This window comes from Perna viridis, chromosome 8, assembly GCF_037379345.1.
Source record: "Perna viridis isolate PV_CMFRI_1.1 ecotype Kerala chromosome 8, ASM3737934v1, whole genome shotgun sequence".
In the NCBI taxonomy this organism is placed as follows: Eukaryota; Metazoa; Mollusca; class Bivalvia; order Mytilida; family Mytilidae; genus Perna; species Perna viridis.
Window position 1 is genome coordinate 42,712,023 of NC_142452.1, and position 18,681 is coordinate 42,730,703.

General features: G+C 31.4%; 1 protein-coding gene and 1 long non-coding RNA gene across 2 annotated transcripts; one reads left to right on the forward strand and one right to left on the reverse strand.

The window, feature by feature from the left end:
- The first annotated feature begins 1,742 nt into the window (after positions 1 to 1,742).
- Positions 1,743 to 3,822, forward strand: LOC148610608 (uncharacterized). The gene is made up of 3 exons (XR_015914834.1): positions 1,743 to 1,874; positions 2,458 to 2,535; positions 3,715 to 3,822. It is a non-coding gene; the product is annotated as an uncharacterized LOC148610608 (long non-coding RNA).
- Positions 3,823 to 13,258: 9,436 nt separating this feature from the next.
- Positions 13,259 to 16,501, reverse strand: LOC148610609 (uncharacterized). The gene is made up of 4 exons (XM_088543207.1): positions 16,465 to 16,501; positions 15,706 to 16,206; positions 14,939 to 15,101; positions 13,259 to 13,775 (listed from the first exon to the last, which is right to left on the reverse strand). The coding sequence occupies exons 1-4, from the start codon at positions 16,499 to 16,501 to the stop codon at positions 13,643 to 13,645; spliced, it is 834 nt and encodes a 277-aa protein (XP_088399333.1). The 3' UTR covers positions 13,259 to 13,642.
- Positions 16,502 to 18,681: the final 2,180 nt, after the last annotated feature.

Below are 18,681 nucleotides of genomic sequence, written 5' to 3' on the forward strand. Positions count from 1 at the left end.
CCAGCGAAATACATTGTACTAGTACATGCATTTTTAAAATACAGTAGCAAAATGAAAGAAGGTTTTAGTAGAAAAAAAAGACCAATAGGCATAAACAAATAAACGCAACAGGCAGAGGGACATACGCCAGTGAAACCAGAGCGTGACTCGAAGATCTTACGAAACAAACATACATCTTTCATGTAATAAATATCTATCTCATACGTACAAGATTGAAGTCATTACTACAGAAGTTGTATGGTCATCATCATGAACTCGTGGATCGTTACGGTATATCCATCTGCACCATGAAAACTGATTTGTTTAACGTGTACTATTTTTACTTTGTTCTATAGTCTACCCCGAACATTTTATGAGCAACTCGGAGGGTGTTTCTAGAAAAGCAGAGGACGCTTACCCTACCAGTGCACATGTTCCATGTTTTCAGTTGTTAGTGGAGTCCGAGTTGCTCAATAATTTTTGTTACTTTGTTTGTATGATTTTAGTAAATTTATGTTCTTTATAGTGTTTGTTTGTTTTACATATTTTGGTCTTTGTTCCTGGATAACTAAGGAAAGGAAATCAAGAAACGTGGATTGAAATCCGTAATTCCGGTTTTAATATTGGATGACAATACATATGAGAATATAACAGGAATGGAAATTATTGGCAAAGAAGAAAAATCATCTTTAAGTCAAAGAAAGAACAACCCTACCTAGATTAATTAGTTCTTACATAAAAAAGTACCACCTTAGACTGGTATTCTATAGCAAAAGACGTTCTTTTTATTTTTTTTGCTGCAATTGTATAAGTTCTTAACGGACAGATGCTTTTGATAGAAATGAGTTTTCTATTCAGTATATCCTTATAAAGTTATAATATATTAGCCACTAATAGTATTCTTTAACATTACATCAGAGAGTAAATAAACAAGGAAACATGTTTAAAGGAGATTTCTGTGTTTTTTGTTTAGCTGTATTTTAGTCTCCTAGGTGGATGAACTGACAAATGTCATAAGGTGGTTCCTAAAACTGTTTTTTTTCTGTAGTAAAGCAAATATACCGATCGGAGCATAACGTTCAATTGACAAATAAGGGTAGCAACACAATTATAGAACACTGATATCCGATCCATAAACAAGACAAATGCATATTAAATCTGCCAAATATAAATTACAACACGTAAACAGCTTGTACGACATTGGTCATGACTTGGTACATATGTGGTAAAATATGTGAACTTTTGATAATAAACTCTATGGCATTTTGGAAAAAAATACCAAATTTTGCAATTTATTTTTAAATTAGTATTTGTTAAAACAAGTATTTACATGATTTTCAAAACACAGTGTTATCAAAAACAACAACTGTATCAGCTGTATCTTACTGCATGAAAGCAGAAGCTATTGGACTGTTCGATCAGTATACCTTTTAATATTTATAACGAAATTGTTGGATTGGTATAAGCTGTTATGGCCCTGAATATTTTTCTAATATGTATGTATTTGAAACTTCAGGTATGTTTGAATAGAGATCCGATATTAGACATGTTTTTGTTTCGAGTTGTATTTTCTCATAACTATTACTGTTCTTTGAGCCTTCAAATTTTAATTTCCGTTCTTTGTCTAATGTAAAACCTTAAGACAGTTTCCACCGGATTCGACGTACATGACGAATATCAAAGTAATCCGTCCAATATCACGTTTTATTTAATTGGTGCCAAGATATTTGAAATCTGAATCAATCTTATTTTATAAAATATCGATGGAGTCTCTTCAATTAACGCATGAAATAGAGTTTCTGTGCGACCCCCTAAAATTTGTAATCCTTAAATTTCAGGTTGTAGCTGGTACTAACTTTAAATTTGATGTTAAGATTACGAGCACTCTCGGTACGGTATGTAGATATATGTAACGTAAGAGCATTTGTTGATTTTATTATGGACATTCGACTTTAGTAGCAGCCTTTATAACAATGGCAGAAGGTGATTTTTACATGTGTAAAACCACTTTCATTTCCAATTCAGAAATAATTTGTCACTGGGTTGTTAAACTTTTGAGTTTTATATAGATTGTGTACAAACTTTGCTCATTGCAAGAGTTGTTGTTCTTGATTTCAAATTATTCTATTAAGTTTAGTGTGCAAAGAATGTATCGTTTTCTAAAATGATACAGATCTGCATATTGAAAGGACTATTGTTACGTACAAATATAACAACATGTAAAATAAAAAAAGACATTGCTGGTTTGGTGGGTTTTATACGTCATACAGAGTGTGAATTTTACAGGGAATGATACTTTATGATTCACATATCTGATATAAGTGTTGTTTACCTTGCTAAACCATATACCGGAACTTTTAACCACATTAAATGTAATTGGTTTCGATCAAACATTTATTCGTGTGATATGAAATATTGTATATAAAACTGGCATTTGACACATACAGCTCATTCAAAATAACCAGTTCATTGTTTCAGATTACTGACTGTCATTTCCAAGTCTATGTTGATTTAAACGGAATTGCTAAAGTGATGTCACATAAGTGTAAAAAAGAGGTAAGTTGGAAAGAAGTCTTCAATAAACAAAAATGTCTTAAAAACACAAATACAAGATTTCCACTATCCTGACGAAAATTATAAACATTTTCATATCGAGCACAGCTCAAAGTTTGGGGAAGCAGTGGCAAGTGAGGAGAGCTGCTCAATGGAAACGTGCACGTGCAAGTAAGCAGGGTGCAGAATGATAAGGTCAAAAAGTCGTCGTCCGAAAGTGTTATGTCGCGGAGAAAATCTCAATGTTACATTACAACTATTTGTCATTTACAGTCAAACCTGATAATGTAAGTAGCAGTCTTTGTAAGAATCATGCAAAATCTGAAAAAATGTTATTCACCTCAAAAAAGGCTACATATTTGTATTTTTGTAATTAAGTTGTTTTATGGGTCTATACTATGAAATGTGTAATTATTCATTCAAATCTGCCTGCTCTTAGGAGATAATCAACAATGAAAATCCAATATATTCTATTGTATTTGAGCGTCATTTACAGAGTTATCTCCCTTAATTTTGAAATCTACAGTGCTTTTTATATAGTTTTTATCTTCTAAGAACATAGGTTATATGAAAAAATTAATGTTAATTTCTGTTTACTTTGGTAATTTAAACAAAATATCAAAAATAAAAATATGTAGGTTGTTTACCCATGAATCACATTTTGCATGATTCTTAGCTGGACTGCTACTTAGATATAAAATGCTGTACTCGTTTATAGGCTATGCCTACTCTCTTGTAAAGATCGTTATTTACTGAACAAGTCCGAAATATTTGCTTATATTGCATGTAATGGTTGTTGCAATTTTTTTTAAATATTAACAAGGATAGAAAACAATCCAACAACAACTGTCACCTCTTTTGAATCTCTCAGTCCCTTGTTTAAATAATAAAATTGCAAGAATTAACGCATTAGTCTATAGCTGCAGAATATAGGACTCTTTTTCTATTTGTTTTTTGTTTTGTTTTTTTTTTCTTTGCTTGACTTTTTTTGGCCATGCATTTAACTGAAATTAACTTAAAAATATGTATATATGATAATCTAATCTATAATCAAAAGTTTAGTTGAACAAATTGATACATATTGTTGGTGCATATACCTGTTTGAACCTTGACTATCGGTACTGTGTTTCGCCATTTACTTTTTCAGTTTATTTACATTGTGTTTCTTTTATTCTTTTGCAGGAAAAACGCTCCGACGATAGTCTACTTTAAGACGATTGTTATTTTAATAAAATATATAATGTTATATTTGAGTATAAATATAATTAAATTAAAGTCTTCAGTCAAGTGTTTCATAGTTTTTTTGTCTTTTTTTTTTTCAGAACAAAAATTAAATGATAAATGATGGAACCTGTCAGACGAATACAATTTTCTCCAGTTAAAGGACTGCTTTCTTCCAATTTTCATTGAGTAAAATACATTAATCGAATAACGATGTTTACTCTATCCTTTTTTTTATAATGTGTTGTTGAGTTAAACATTAGTTTACTCAATGATGGAGGGATTAATTATTATAGAAAGATCAACGCCACTGTTCTTGCTGAAGTAAATCAAACACTAAAATAAAATACATAAAATGGAAAGTGGAAAGAAAAGAGATCGCATTATGAAAACAGTTATGCTAGAATGACGTGTATTTACTGTAAACATGTGTACTCACACAAACGGGTGTGTTTCATGGATTTACTTTGTTATGTAAATAACAAATGAAAAAAAAAAGATCGGCGAATTTCTTTCGAAAGTCGAAAAAAAATACAAAAAAAAAAGAAAACAACTAAAGTTTCGAAGAAATCGAAATGCTCAGACATCAATTTGAATGTTTTTTTGTTTTTTGTTTTTTGTTTTTTTTGTTTTTTTGTTTTTTTCGCTAATCTACATACTGTAAAAAATCCAAATCTATTTGTTAGTTTTCCAAGTAATGTTATTCAGGGTGCCCCATTAGTGATTTGAGAACTAATAATGGTGTTTTTGAGGATTTGAACGTACAGGAGACGTTGAACGTTCACATATTAATATACATTGAAAGAAAGGAAGTATTGTCAATATAGTACACTAAACTGTTTTAATTGTTTAGTCCAATCGTTCAGACATGTTGGATTTATTTATGTTAATATTATTTTTGAAGACATTTTATTTGTTTACACTGTTGACAAAATAACAAAACACAAAACCAAAACCAAAAAACAAAAACAAACAAACAAACAAAAAACACTTTCGACTTTGTTTTCCATTTTTCAGCTTGTTAGGTAAACTTGTACTTAAAGAGAGTAAATATGTTCCCACTTTTTTTCCATTTCCGACAAAATAAAACACAATTTTTAATGTATGAACATGTGAAAAAGTCAGGCATGGCATAAAACATGAAATGAAATAACCTATCACTTTGACAATGGAAATTAACCATCTGTGCTATCAGACTCAAGGAAAAAGGCCACAATTCCCCATATCATTTAGGTAAAATTAGAAATACCTTTATTACATGAATCGAGAATGAACATTCCATATGAAAATAACTTAGTCAAAATTCTTAATTTTCTTTCATTTTTATGAAAAAAATTATCAAATGTGTCCAGTAAAAAGGTGGTCATGGAATTTTATTGTCAAATTGGCAGGCTTCTGACATGCATGCTGTACATTGTTTATATAGTTTCTCGATTTTCTCTAAAATGTGTTCTAAATAATATAAATTTCCCCTCAACATTTATCAGTTTATGTTGATGTTATAATCACGTAACATTGACTGGGATTGCATTTACTTTATAATGTCGACCAATTTTTTCTAACATATTTAGTTTATCGCATTAAAGACTTTAAGTATTTTTTCAGCTAAACTATAAAGATACATAGTGAGAGCAGTCAAGATTGTGTTTACAATAAGCAGCTTTATCTGCTTCTTATATCCTCAGTATGAAATTAATTTGATTAAATACGTCCAAATATTTGTTCTGATTTCAATAAAAATAATTATGAAGCCCCATCATACATATTTGTTCACATTAGTTGTATATGTTAACTCCCTGAATTGCATTCTCACAGGCTTTGACACTTAGCTTTAAGAAGTTGCCCATTCCAATGCTAGTTTCATATAGTTTCAAATATGTTATACAATTTGTTCAAACAAGCTCAAAGTGAAGACTTTTATTCCCAATCTAAGTTGTTTAAGCTGCGACATGAACAAGCATGCAGCTGATAAGAACTCAAAATTTAGCATTAAAAAGAGAAGAACTAACTTAGATGTTTCATCTTTTTTCGATTTGGATTTTTTTTCTCAAATATATTCATTATATCTAAAATTCGGCAACATCTGTTATAAAGATATTATTTAACTGCTTACATACACACAAAATGAGGAAACATTTTCCACCACTTTTTTATAATGCATTTGAACTAAATTTGACCTTTCAATAACTTTACAAATACTTTGATGTTATTCCTGCAGGTTATGATGAATGAATACGTGAATAATACAATGAAATCTTGTTCTTTTGCGTTCTTTTCTTTATATGCCACACATTATACCCATTCTGTATGATTCTTAGACGGAGAAGCACTTAACTAGCTTTTATGTTCTTCAGGATGAAAGTACGTCTCGCCTCTAAACAGATATCCATGCTTTCCCTGAATCATTCCATTACTCTACACTAAAATTATTGTACATGTATTTGGTTAAATTATTTGTAGCATATTTTAAAGATATTTATTCGAATCTGCAATATGTTTCAAAGGCACGATCTCCATGTTAAGGAGGTAGACCTAGGGTAAGGGACGTAAATCTTGAAATCAGTGACATGTTTGTATCATATGCAATTTCACCAAAGTCTTTCAAGCTTTTCTCTGAAACAGAATAAAATCACATTGATGCTTACATGCGATTGATGTAAAATGATGAATACAAACGTTCCAATGATTTCTAAGAGTTGTGTCCCTTACCCTAGGTGTACCTCCTTAATGAAATTAATGAACTAACCGCACGTATGAATTACAGTAATTTTGAAAACATTATATTCTCAATATAGATATATATAGAAGGGTCTGAAAAATTCCAAACATTGTTAGAATGTTCCCTCGAACTCGTACCGCTGTGACATCTATGGCAACACCGCCTGCACTAAGCCCAGCGTCCTAGACCACTCGGCCAGCTAGGCTATATAAAAATAAAAAAAAAGCCCGGGTCATTCCTCCTCGTAGGATTAATCTAGAACTGTAACTTAGTACACGATGCATGGTAGTACGGGACAGTTCATTTAAGTGTTATTATGTAGGATAGAGGATCAAATTGATGATGCATGTCACAACAAATCAATATTATACAACGTTTCAGAATGTGACGACTCTATATCTGTTGATTTATAGCCACGCGATAATATATGACCACGGAGTTCATCTAGACGTTTGTTGGTGATATCGTCAGAAGAACAAATACGCCGAATTCGAAGTGCCTGATGTTTTGTCCTCAACACTGAACTCAACGTTCTCTAAATGACAAGTCTCCATGCTTTTGAATGGTTGACTAGGATCAAATATCGTGAATTCACGGGGTCACATGACGAGACTTACATACCCTATATATGATTTGACTAATATTAAAAATCTTAGATTTATAATATACATTAAGTTTTGGTGTTCTTTTTTTGTTTGAGTGCATGAAGTCATGGTTCTTTTAGTCTTGGTTTCACAATTTAATTGTATTCATTATGAAAGGTACACATGGGGCAATATAGATACATATAAATTATCTTTTGACAACTATACTTCATATCTGTTAAAGACCATTTTCTGATTTAATCATAATTTTAATCATAATTTTCTTCAACATTTTTTTATTGAGGCTATTTTGGCTTTCTTTTTACGCGTTCCCCAGTTTGTAAAACCAAACATCAATAGTAAAGATTGATATGCGCAATATCATATATATATATACATATCACATTTCAAATTTGAACAGTATGTTATGTATGTGACGCAGAGTATAGTGTTTGATGAACAAACAATATACAAGGAAGATTAATATATGCAGTATTCTTTTTTTTATTGCAAATCACGCAACAATTCAATTAATTACTAAACTAATGTATCTATATACATAATTCCATAACAAGTGAATTCTTAGATTTATATCCCAGTCTTTGTTTTTGTATATCAATATTAATTAGGTCTATGTTAAAAAAGCTATTGTTTGATAAGTTTTGAAAAAAAGCTCGGCTTACTGTCTTGAGAATTTTACGTTCGTAAATGTAAAAAGCTCGTTAATAATGATGCCATCAGAGTGATTCCTTATATATGAATGAGGAATATATTATCTGTAAGAGGACGAATTTCAAAAGATAGAGAAGCCTATTTGATAGATACAAGCATGTCTAAAAATGTGGATAACAATTTAGGTTCTAGTAGGATTTGGATGACAAATTTGTCCCATATTCTAATATTCCGTGTTTCCATCATGTAATCTGTACAACACTTTACTTCTTTTCAGACTGAAATCAGACCCTCGTGGTTCAAATGCTATAAGATAAGTTCAAAAGACGAGATTGTGGAAATCCATAAATCTGTGCTATCCTCTTTTGGTCTCTCTACCAAGGACGATGATTGTGATTTACCGTCTATGTACTGGATTCCTAAACTTCACAAGAATGCATACAAACAACGTTTCATAGCTGGATCTGCAAAATGAACCACCAAACCTCTTTCAAAACTTTTAACTTCTATACTCACAACTGTCAAAGAGGGTCTGCAGTCCTACTACAACATGTGTTACTCCCATAGTGGTATTAATTCAATGTGGATCCTGAAAAATTCTTTTGGAGACAATCTATCCAAGACTATTATCTGAATATAACAGCATTAAAACCTATGATTTTTCAACACTGTATAATTCTATTCTCCATACTCAATTAAAATCCCGACTGAAAAACATTATACATCGTTGTTTTTTCAAAAAGAAGATGGTACACCTAGATACAAATATATAGTTCTTGGTAGAGATTCCTCATACTTTGTAAGAAATAATTCCAAATCATCTTCCAAATATACAGAGGAAGATGTTTACAAAATGCTTGAATTTTTAATCGACAACATATTTGTCCAGTGTGGTGGACGTGTTTTTCAACAAACGGTCGGCATTCAAATGGGGACACATTGTGCTCCTTTACTTGCTGACCTATTTCTTCACTCTTATGACGCTGACTTTATAGCTGATTTGATCGGAAAGAAAAAAATATCGTTTTGCTAGATCCTTCAATCTCAGTTTCAGCTATATAGATGACGTATTATCTTTAAATAATCCTAATTTCGGGGATACATCGCATCTACCCAACAGAACTTGAGATAAAGGATACTACAGATATTGTGAAGTCAGCCTCAAATCTTGACATACACTTAGAAATCGATGGTAAAGGAAAACTATTGACCAAACTTTACGACAAACGTGATGACTTTTCATTCCGAATTGTCAACTTTCCTTTCATCTGTGGCAACATCCCTTCGGCTCCTGCGTATGGAGTGTTCATATCACAACTCATACGCTATGCCAGAGCTTGCCGAAACTACCTAGACTTTTTGTATCGCGCTAGAACTCTAACAAATAGGCTTCTGGAAAGGGTTATGTTGCTACAACATTGAAGTCATCACTACAGAAGTTGTATGGTCGTCATCAGTTTTCATGGTGCAGATGGATACACCATAACGATCCACGAGTTCATGATGACGACCATAAATATAAAAATAGGTTTTATTTTCAAATTGTTAAGAATTTTGTTAAGGTAATTATTTCACTTAAAGAAATAAAGTAATTTATTCTGCTTGACAAAACGCAACAGACCATCAATATATTTTTTCATGAGTAAAATATTGCATCTACGAGGAGAAAAATGAAATCAATACATTTTTTTAAATTAATATTCACAAATAAGAGGGGGAAACAGCGTGACATTTTTGAAGTCACAAATAAAAGTGTTTAAAAGCTTATTTAAATGTATGAATTACTTTAAAAACGTCACAAAAAAATGAAATTGTCATTTTTGCTTTAAAAATATTACAAAGAAAAATGTTTAATATTTTATCTCCCAAGTACATGTTAGATTCAGGCAAGTGGGAAGGTTCCAATTGTTCTATTGTTCAAATACATGAACAAAACCCAAGGTTATTTAACTGATATGATGCATTTCAAAACTTTTAAATATCTATTTAACGAAAAAAAGACACTTAAAATACAATAATCATGTATTGTATATACATGTTATAAGTATAACGAGTAAACATTAAAAAAAGGTCGATGACGTCACAGTAACGTATCAACATTTGATCTATGAGATGATTGCACAATTTTATATCCAAGTAGAGAGCGTGATAAATCTGAAATCAAATTATATGAAAATGAATTGAAACAAAATGGTTATAAAATATTCTCCAACCCTATCTCTCAGGTATCAGCATATTTATTATGCATCGGTTCCCGAGTAAAAAAGATTATAGTGTAGTTGTCTGTATGTAGTAATGATTAAGAGTCAGATAGATACTCGATTATTGTTTTGCGCACCGAGCAATAATTCAATTGATTAAATTTCAAATTGTTGGATCTGTATGCATTATTCCATAACAAAAATGAACTGTTAGATTTATTTCACAGTCATAAAATTATCGTTGTGCTTACATATCGATGTTAATTATCCTTTTGTTGATAAAGCTGTTGTTTGATAAGGTATGAAAAAAAAGCTTGGCTTACCATCATCTTGAGCATTTTACAAACCATTCACGAGATAAAAGGATTTTTAGATAGTATTTGTATGTAGTGATGGCGTTGAATCAGATACTAGACGAAAGTGGAATCTAGCGTGCTTAACAATATCGATATACTTAACAGCAGTTAAACAAGTGTTATAAACCAACTTGGAAACGCTTAATTACCTGGTCACAATTTTGTGTTCTGTATTAAATGCATCTTATAATAAAAGCTATGTAGGGTATGAACTGAAATGTAATTACTTTACACTAAAAAGATGTGATCTAATATAATATACAATCACAACATATAAGTGTTGCTTATTATTAAATGATCCGTTTTGAAACAAGTTTTTTTTTGTATGGGATTATTGGATTCCCAATATGCTGAACAACCGACGTTTATGCCTTCATAGTACTAAGCACGATTATACAAAATAACATGGTTTTCACAGAGAGAACCAAATAATTGAAACGCTTGTTACAAATTAAATTGAAATATGTATACAAGAACACATAAAACACCGTATATAAAATTAAATGCATGGATTAAAAATAAAAATAATAAAAAAAAAAACAAAAAAACTAAAACACTGTGAACATATGAGTAATGTATTGATTTTTTAATATCCGTTTTTATGTTCTGTTTTCGTTTTGCATAGTGTTGACATTGAACATAGTGCTTGCATTGTTAACTAGATGCATACATCCAAAAGTTTCTTTTCATGAAAAGAATGGGAAGGAAAAAAAGGAAACTTTATTACTTCATTACATATCAGCCATGACATATTTGAAAAGAAAGAGTTTTTAAGTCGCATCCTTTTTAAGAAACATGCAAATATTGAAAAATGTGATACACCAAAAAAGGCTACATATTTTAGTTTTTGTTATTGTTGCGTTATAGGTCTATATGATGAAATGCATAATTATTCATTCCAATCTGTCTGCTATAATGACATAATTCATACTGAAAACCCAATGGTTTATTCTATATTTTAGTGTAATTTATATTGAATTCTATAGTCCACTTTATATAATTTATATCTGTTATGAACAGAGGTTATATGAAAACCACAATTTTTTTTGTTAGGTATATAGTTTTAAACAAAATATCAAAAAATAAATAAATAAATAAATATGTAGGTGTTCGGACCATGAATCAAATTTTGCATGATCTTTTGTGGAGTGCTACTAAACTAAATACAAAAATTCCAATATGTTAACGTTTATATACTACATCAAGTCCTAAGCAAAAATGGAAATTCGTATCACTCTATCACTTTGGGAAGAAATAAATAGTAATAGGAAACAGACTATTCCAAGTGTAACGTTTCCTTTAAAAAATTACTTTCTCAAAAAAGAAACGCAACATTGGAACAAATGACATTTACTTCAAAAATAACAATCATCATTTATCACAGAAAGAAGATACATAGATTATCAAACTGTCACTCTCCTTAACATCAAACAATTTGCCACTTTAATGTCAATTAACACAGCTTATATTTCAATACTTCTTATATAGCTGTAATTCATCTTAGCATAGGCTCAACCAGATGCAGTATTTGAGCTGCAATATTCTTTTCCACTCCTGCTGTAGAGCCTGTTCAAGTTGCCGAGGAGTTGACGTTGGTGCACGAGCATGTCAAATTGGGTTGCGATCCAGTGATTGTAATGGCCAGCGCATTACATTTACATTTTGTTGTTCCAAAAAGTCAAAAGTAAGACCCACTGTGTGTGGTTTGGCATTATATTATGCTGGAAAACCTCTGTTTCGGTCGCTGGCAATAAATGCGGCTGTAGAATTTCGTGGCGATACCAAACAGAATTCAAGTTGCCTTGAATGTGTACCAACAGTATGGCGTGGGAGATGCCTGCCCATATCATGGTTCTTCCCCGCCGACTTGGCGCCTAAAGACACTATTCTGCCGCCTCCTTTTCCAAGTTTATTCGTCATTAAACCAGTCACGTCTCCAGTTCTGTAGGTTCGAGACACGAACTGTGTTACACCATCGAAACCCTCATCTGGCGGTATTGGCGTCTAAGAGTGGCTCCAAAGTAAGGTCTTCTGACGCACAATTTGTGGTCATGTAGACGATTTCGTATTGTCTGTCCCGATATGACTTCGTGTAAGTTGGATGTTATTGGCTGCTGTTGCAGTGGCAGTTCTATTCCTCAGGGGAAGCACTGAGATACTGCGATCCTAAGCTTCAGTTGTAACAGTATCTGTCTTGTGTAGGACCTAGCTCATGGTATCATTCCAATAGCCGAGATATCGTACTGCAGTGAACGTTGTTACATCCGCTAACACCATTCTGGGATTCCCCGTATGGAGTTATCCGATTGCGATATTACGGGTAGCATCGTCTAACCTTGGTATAGCGTCAACTCATCAGGGCACAATTTAACAACTGCGTTTTTTAATAAAGCTCTATTTGTGACAAGTTACCAATTTTTACCCAAACATCTCTTGGTTGATTGAATTTAAATGATTTCTATTGAATACCTTTAAATGGGTTTTAAATTGATAAGTTCAATATAATGTTAATAAATAAACCCATTAAAACACAGGAAAATAACATTGGTACAAAAAATGTTTCTTGGTTGCGTTTCTTTTTTGAGATAATGTAGTTATCACATTATGGTTGGATAATAAATTTTCATTCATCTGATGGACCAAATGTGTAATATAATGCGACTTCATCAACCTTTTCTGATATTAAATCGTTAAATATTGATATTAATATTGAATTATAATAAACGACTGTTTCATTTTTTTTTCTGTCTACATGAAATAACCTACCTCAGTGCAACGTAACAGATTCTTTAGTGTTCACCACGTGGTTGCGGTAATGTTTGCATAGACAGAAAAGAAAAATAGAACAGTCATTCCTAAAATAAAAAAAAATCATAACTCTTTTCAAAATTGTATTTATCAATAATAGGTGAATGAAGGAAAAAGCATTGTTTTCAACAGCATGAGACATCCGAAGATTAAATAAAGATGCACAAACACTCGGAATAAAAGAAGATATTTTCATATTTAGACCTCTGATTGTTTTTCTTTTTGTTTTCATTTTATTCAGTTAAACCTGTACAAACCGAGACACATTTTGAAGATACAATTGGATTTTGAAATGTGATTGGTTCAGTAAGGTTTTCTATTTTTTCATGGTTTTGTTTAGACTGGTTTTCTGTTTATTCATGGTTTCGTTTAGACAGTTTTTTTATTATTCAAGATTCCGTTTAGACATGTTTTCTGTTTACTCATCGTTCAGATAAACCTATTCCAGTGAATTGTATTACTATATTCTAATTGCTTTTAGCGTCGATTTGTATCGTATCGAAACGTAAATTTACATTAAAACATGATTTTCGATAATGAATTCACCCTCTATATGGATTTAAAAAAGCAACCGATGCAAACTTCCTTTTCCTGGTAGCATTTTTTATAGTAGTCCCATCCGAAATCACTGGTCAATGGTATGTCTTCAACTACGCCCCCTGTTACCGTCAAAAGCTCACATCTGCAGAGAAAAGTTATTATCAAAGTACTAAGTATCGACAGTATAAACAGTTTCAAGAACTTCTTCAATATCTTATTTTTACATTAATGTAATACATAATGTATTTCAGTTAATTTTATTTGTTTGAGCAGCTTTTTTAATCGGTAATTAACAACTAATTTTATATTACTTTGTTTTCTAAATTGTTTATGTGGATCTTAGTTTCCTGTTTTCATCTTTCACAAAGATTTTAGATATAAAGTTTCTGATTGCTCCATCTGTCTTGTATTTTGTAACCGACAGCTTATGTTTTATTTCGTGTATAAAATGTTATTTGTAACCTGTAACACTTTTTAATGTTTTCATTATCTTTTTCTCTATTTATTTGTTTTGAATTCAAAAGTGAGGGAAACCCTTTGAAATACAGATATATAGCTCGTACAAATAACTAGTTATATGATGACTTTATACCCATGACATGACATCAGTGGATGTTTCCTCAAACCTGCATGCAGTTTAAACATTGATCCACTATGTCCATGTCCCTAATAATTTCCAATGTTTGATTTATTTACAATCCTATTTTGTTTAACCGATACATTTTTTATGTATTAATTTTGTCTGCATTTGTGTTCTATAGCAATATTTTCCGGTGCCTCTACATCCGTTGTTATCCTCAATTAATAATGTCTTTCATTACATTGTATGAATGGTTGTTTTGGAAGATGTGTGATTTTGCGATTTCAAAGCAAAGAGCTAAACAAATACTGTTCCGGTACTTAATATCAGTAAAATTTGCGGATTTTTATTGCGTTTTAAGACAAACTGCAAAATATGCTAAACTTAACACCTCACTACAAGGTACCAAGATCGGATACATTTTCCAGTTAATTATGTACCAAGCAATATAGTACGAGGTATACAGGCACCCAGAAATGAGAGTAATGCATTAAGTAAGGAAAGAGAAACTCGTGATAATTTATAGACAAAATGAATAAGGCCTACGTCTATATGGAAATAAAATTAAACAAAATAAGTGAATAGAATAAACCAATGAAATGCATATTTAGCTGTTGTAACAATGATTGAGTAGGGAAGATGGGAAGGGGAAGATGGGACAATTTGGAAATGAGGAGAAAGGGAAGCTTGCCCAAAAGGAAAGATTTAAACAATATTATATTTACTGTTTATCCTGTTTGTGAAAGTTGAAGCCGAGACAAACGCTATTCATTCTACAGGCAGCTGCACAAGTAGTTAATGGAACTCTTAGTGAACCAAGAAAATCTAGGCTTGCCCTGGTATTTGTTCTACCACACTTACTGAAGAATCCAGTAAATCTGTCAGAAACTAAACGAGATGTCACAATTTTTAAACTTTTTTATTACGTATTGAGCATATGTAATCTTGCACATATACTATACATCAAAATAAAGTCTAAATTTGAAACTTTAGATTGTTTTTATTAATTTCATTCAAAATAACAAATAATAAAAATATAAATATGTTTTTATATAAAAATTACCTGCTTTAAAAAAAAAGAAAAATAAAACATAAAAAAAAAAATTATAAAAGAAAAAAATAATAATAATATAAAAAAAATAATTTAAAAAAAATGGAAGACAAGAAAAAAAAAAAAAAAAATTAAAATTTTCTTTGATTTGTTTTCTTTAAGATTTGAATGTTAAATGAGACATCAATTGTTTGGAATACTTAGACCTGCATATTGCTATAGCTTACAGTACGTGAGAAGACATATTTTAAGTGGAGTAAAGCATGAACTGTTGTAACATGTACTTTAAATACTTTCAAATGTTTTTCAGTATTGATATAAATTGTTCCATTGTGAGTTAAATCGGATCGATAGTATGATGAACCTGATAAGTGATATGAAATTTGCATTGTTTTAATACATGATATCGAGATAATTTATAGTTAATTTTTGCCGACTTACTGCTTGTAATAACTTTCCATTCTCCTGTTTGTTGAAATGCGGTGGATAATCCAACCCCTCTGATATCTATTGGTGTTACGTCAGTCCATGCGAGAATGATGTTTTCATTAACCGACGTTCCTCTTCCGTAACTTATTATACCACCATTCCAGCTAAACCAGAGGGATATAAAATTAGGACAAGTAAGAACGCTGTCATATACAAACGTTTTCTGTGAGTTTCCACTGCTGGAAGTAAATTTGTAAATAGCCGTCCATGTATTTCCGCTAGCACCAATGAAAAAATTGTAAAGCCCTGTCATGCCTGTCGCTTCTTCTGAGTCGTAGATGTACACGCTTGTATCAGCACATGATTTAACAGTTAATTTCAATGAGTTAATTGGTTCAGCTTCCATTCCATATGATTTCATATCTGTTATATAGTTCATCAAATTGGCTCCATTGAGATTCAAATCCTTGTGTCCAATGTCAGGTGTTGAAACTGGGACATGGACAATTAAGGCTAAAAAGAAGACCAAAAAAAAAGTTTTTTTTTCTAGGAGACCGGAGGGATATTGAAATTCAATATATATATATATAGTGGTCTAGTGCAGGCGGTGTTGCCATAGATGTCACAGCGGTACAAGTTCCAGTCCCGCGGCGGGAACGACCATAAATTCGCTTGTGAAACTTTGCTTTGTATTTTTTAAAATGAGAGGGAATGTAGAATTAAGTAAAACGATGTTAGATATGGAAACAGTCGTTTGCATTATAAGCTTACTGTGTTCACAAATGAACAGGTACAATGTTTCATTCATTGTCGATTGTTATCGTTCCGTTTTATACATGATGAAGCACGTGGCACGTGACGAGTGCTAACGAGTGTGTGCGTACATGATTTTTACGGAATTAAAAAAGTTTTTCTCAAACATAGCGTTTAATATTTTTATTAAATATGAAATGAATGTACATTCAACGTACTGAAATGAATGGAAACAATTGATACATATAGGAATAGTACGTGTCTTTGTTTCCATGATTAAAGTGGGCAGTAATTTACACACACACAAGCCACGTACAATAAGTCGCGTGCTGCTCATATATAATCAAAAATCGACCAGAGGTTCTAGTCTCAAAGTCTATTAAGGACGTCATATTAGATTTTGTAAGTCAACAAACCATCTTCCTCAGTACAGAAAGCAATTTAGAAAGTGGCATAACCGTATTTCATTACATAATCAAGTAAACACTTGTAACATACTATAATTAGCTTGATACTTAACGCAGATCTTAAATACTGTGTAATTTAAACATAAGGTTCGAACTGATTTCGAACTTCAAGTGAAAAATATAATTCAAAATATAAACAAACAACTTTATTGAAAGGTAACTAAACACCAAATAGAAAAAAACTAATGCTTTCTTGGTGATTCCATTTAGGTGCAAGGATTTCAACATGGCTGAAAATCTCCATACAATGGTTTGACAATTTGTAATGTTGACTTTGTAAAGTGGGAGTTTTTTTGTAAGGTAGCTCCTGTGTCCGTTTAGACGTATGTGAAAAGTTTGTTTTGGTTGGAGGTGATAAACGGGGTAGGGAGTCAAATATGTCATATTATATTGTACTACACACTATTAAGGCTGGTGCATATGTTTGTAGCATTTACGCCTTTAGTCACCAGAATCAAGCTGTTTTAAATTTTCAATGAAAATATCATTATTATCTTAGTTTATTATCTAACGATATCTATACAATATTTTACGTATAATATAATGTTGAAGCTTGCACAACTTTTTGTTTATTTTTCTTTGTTTTTCTTTTTTTTTACCATTTTGTTTATTTGTATGTGCATTTCTCTTTTGCTTGAGCTTCTTCATCTATTGTTTTATTTCCTTATGACGTGTTTTTTTTTTTCTTCAATTATCCTCAATACTTACGTCTGCACGTGTTTAATGGACAACGATCTTTTACAATACTTTTAATGTATAACAAATTTTCGTTTCCTGACATTACTTGTAACCAATTACTGACGATGTTATGTTGATAATTAAAATGAGACAATTCAAATCGAGAAAAAATGGAGTTTATCCCATAGAATACATGTAAAGCACCTACCTTTTGATTATGGTACAGATAGTCATTTTTTGTACAGTAGTGGCACCTACCTTTTGACTATGGTAGGACAGTCGTCGTTTTTGTACAGTAGTGGCACTTACCGTTTGACTATGGTACGGACACTGGTATTTTTTTTTACAGTAGTGGCACCTACCTTTTGACTATGGTACAGACAGTCGTTTTTTTTTTTTACAGTAGTGGCACCTACCTTTCGAATAAGATAAAACAACTTCCAACATATAACATTTCAAATAGACATCAAACAACATTTTCACTTCTTGTAGTATGTAGCCAACGCACATTAAAATCTATTTTTTTTTTATATAATTGTTCAGTCTTGATTTTATGCATCGCACACACTATTTACTGAAGTTTGTGAAACAGAAACGATTTTATATCAATATAATCATGCAACCGTAAAACCAATTTCATTAAAACTAAAAATATTTATAATGTAAAAATGAAGTATGACATGATTTGATACAACAAGTTAACACCTCAAAATGATACATTATACTGCCTAAAGAATGATGGCAAGGGATTAATGATTTTCGTAAGATTTTAGTACGATTCTAAATTAGAATCAGGCCATAGGTATCATATTATTATTTTATTTCAATTTGGTATTTTATTTCTCGAATAAATTAGATACATCTAGAAAACAATCGAAAACTATTAAATTTAATTATCTATGAAGCATTTACGGCTTAAGTATTTTTTACTGCTTATATAGGAAAAAAGCGCTGAGAAATTTTTCCAACTTTTTTCCATAGGGTATTTCAAAATACTTTGACATATTAATATATTAAGAAGGCAAACGTCATATGAGGTAATAGACTTGGACAATGCCATAAAATCTCTGCGTCTCTTTCGTCATGTGTC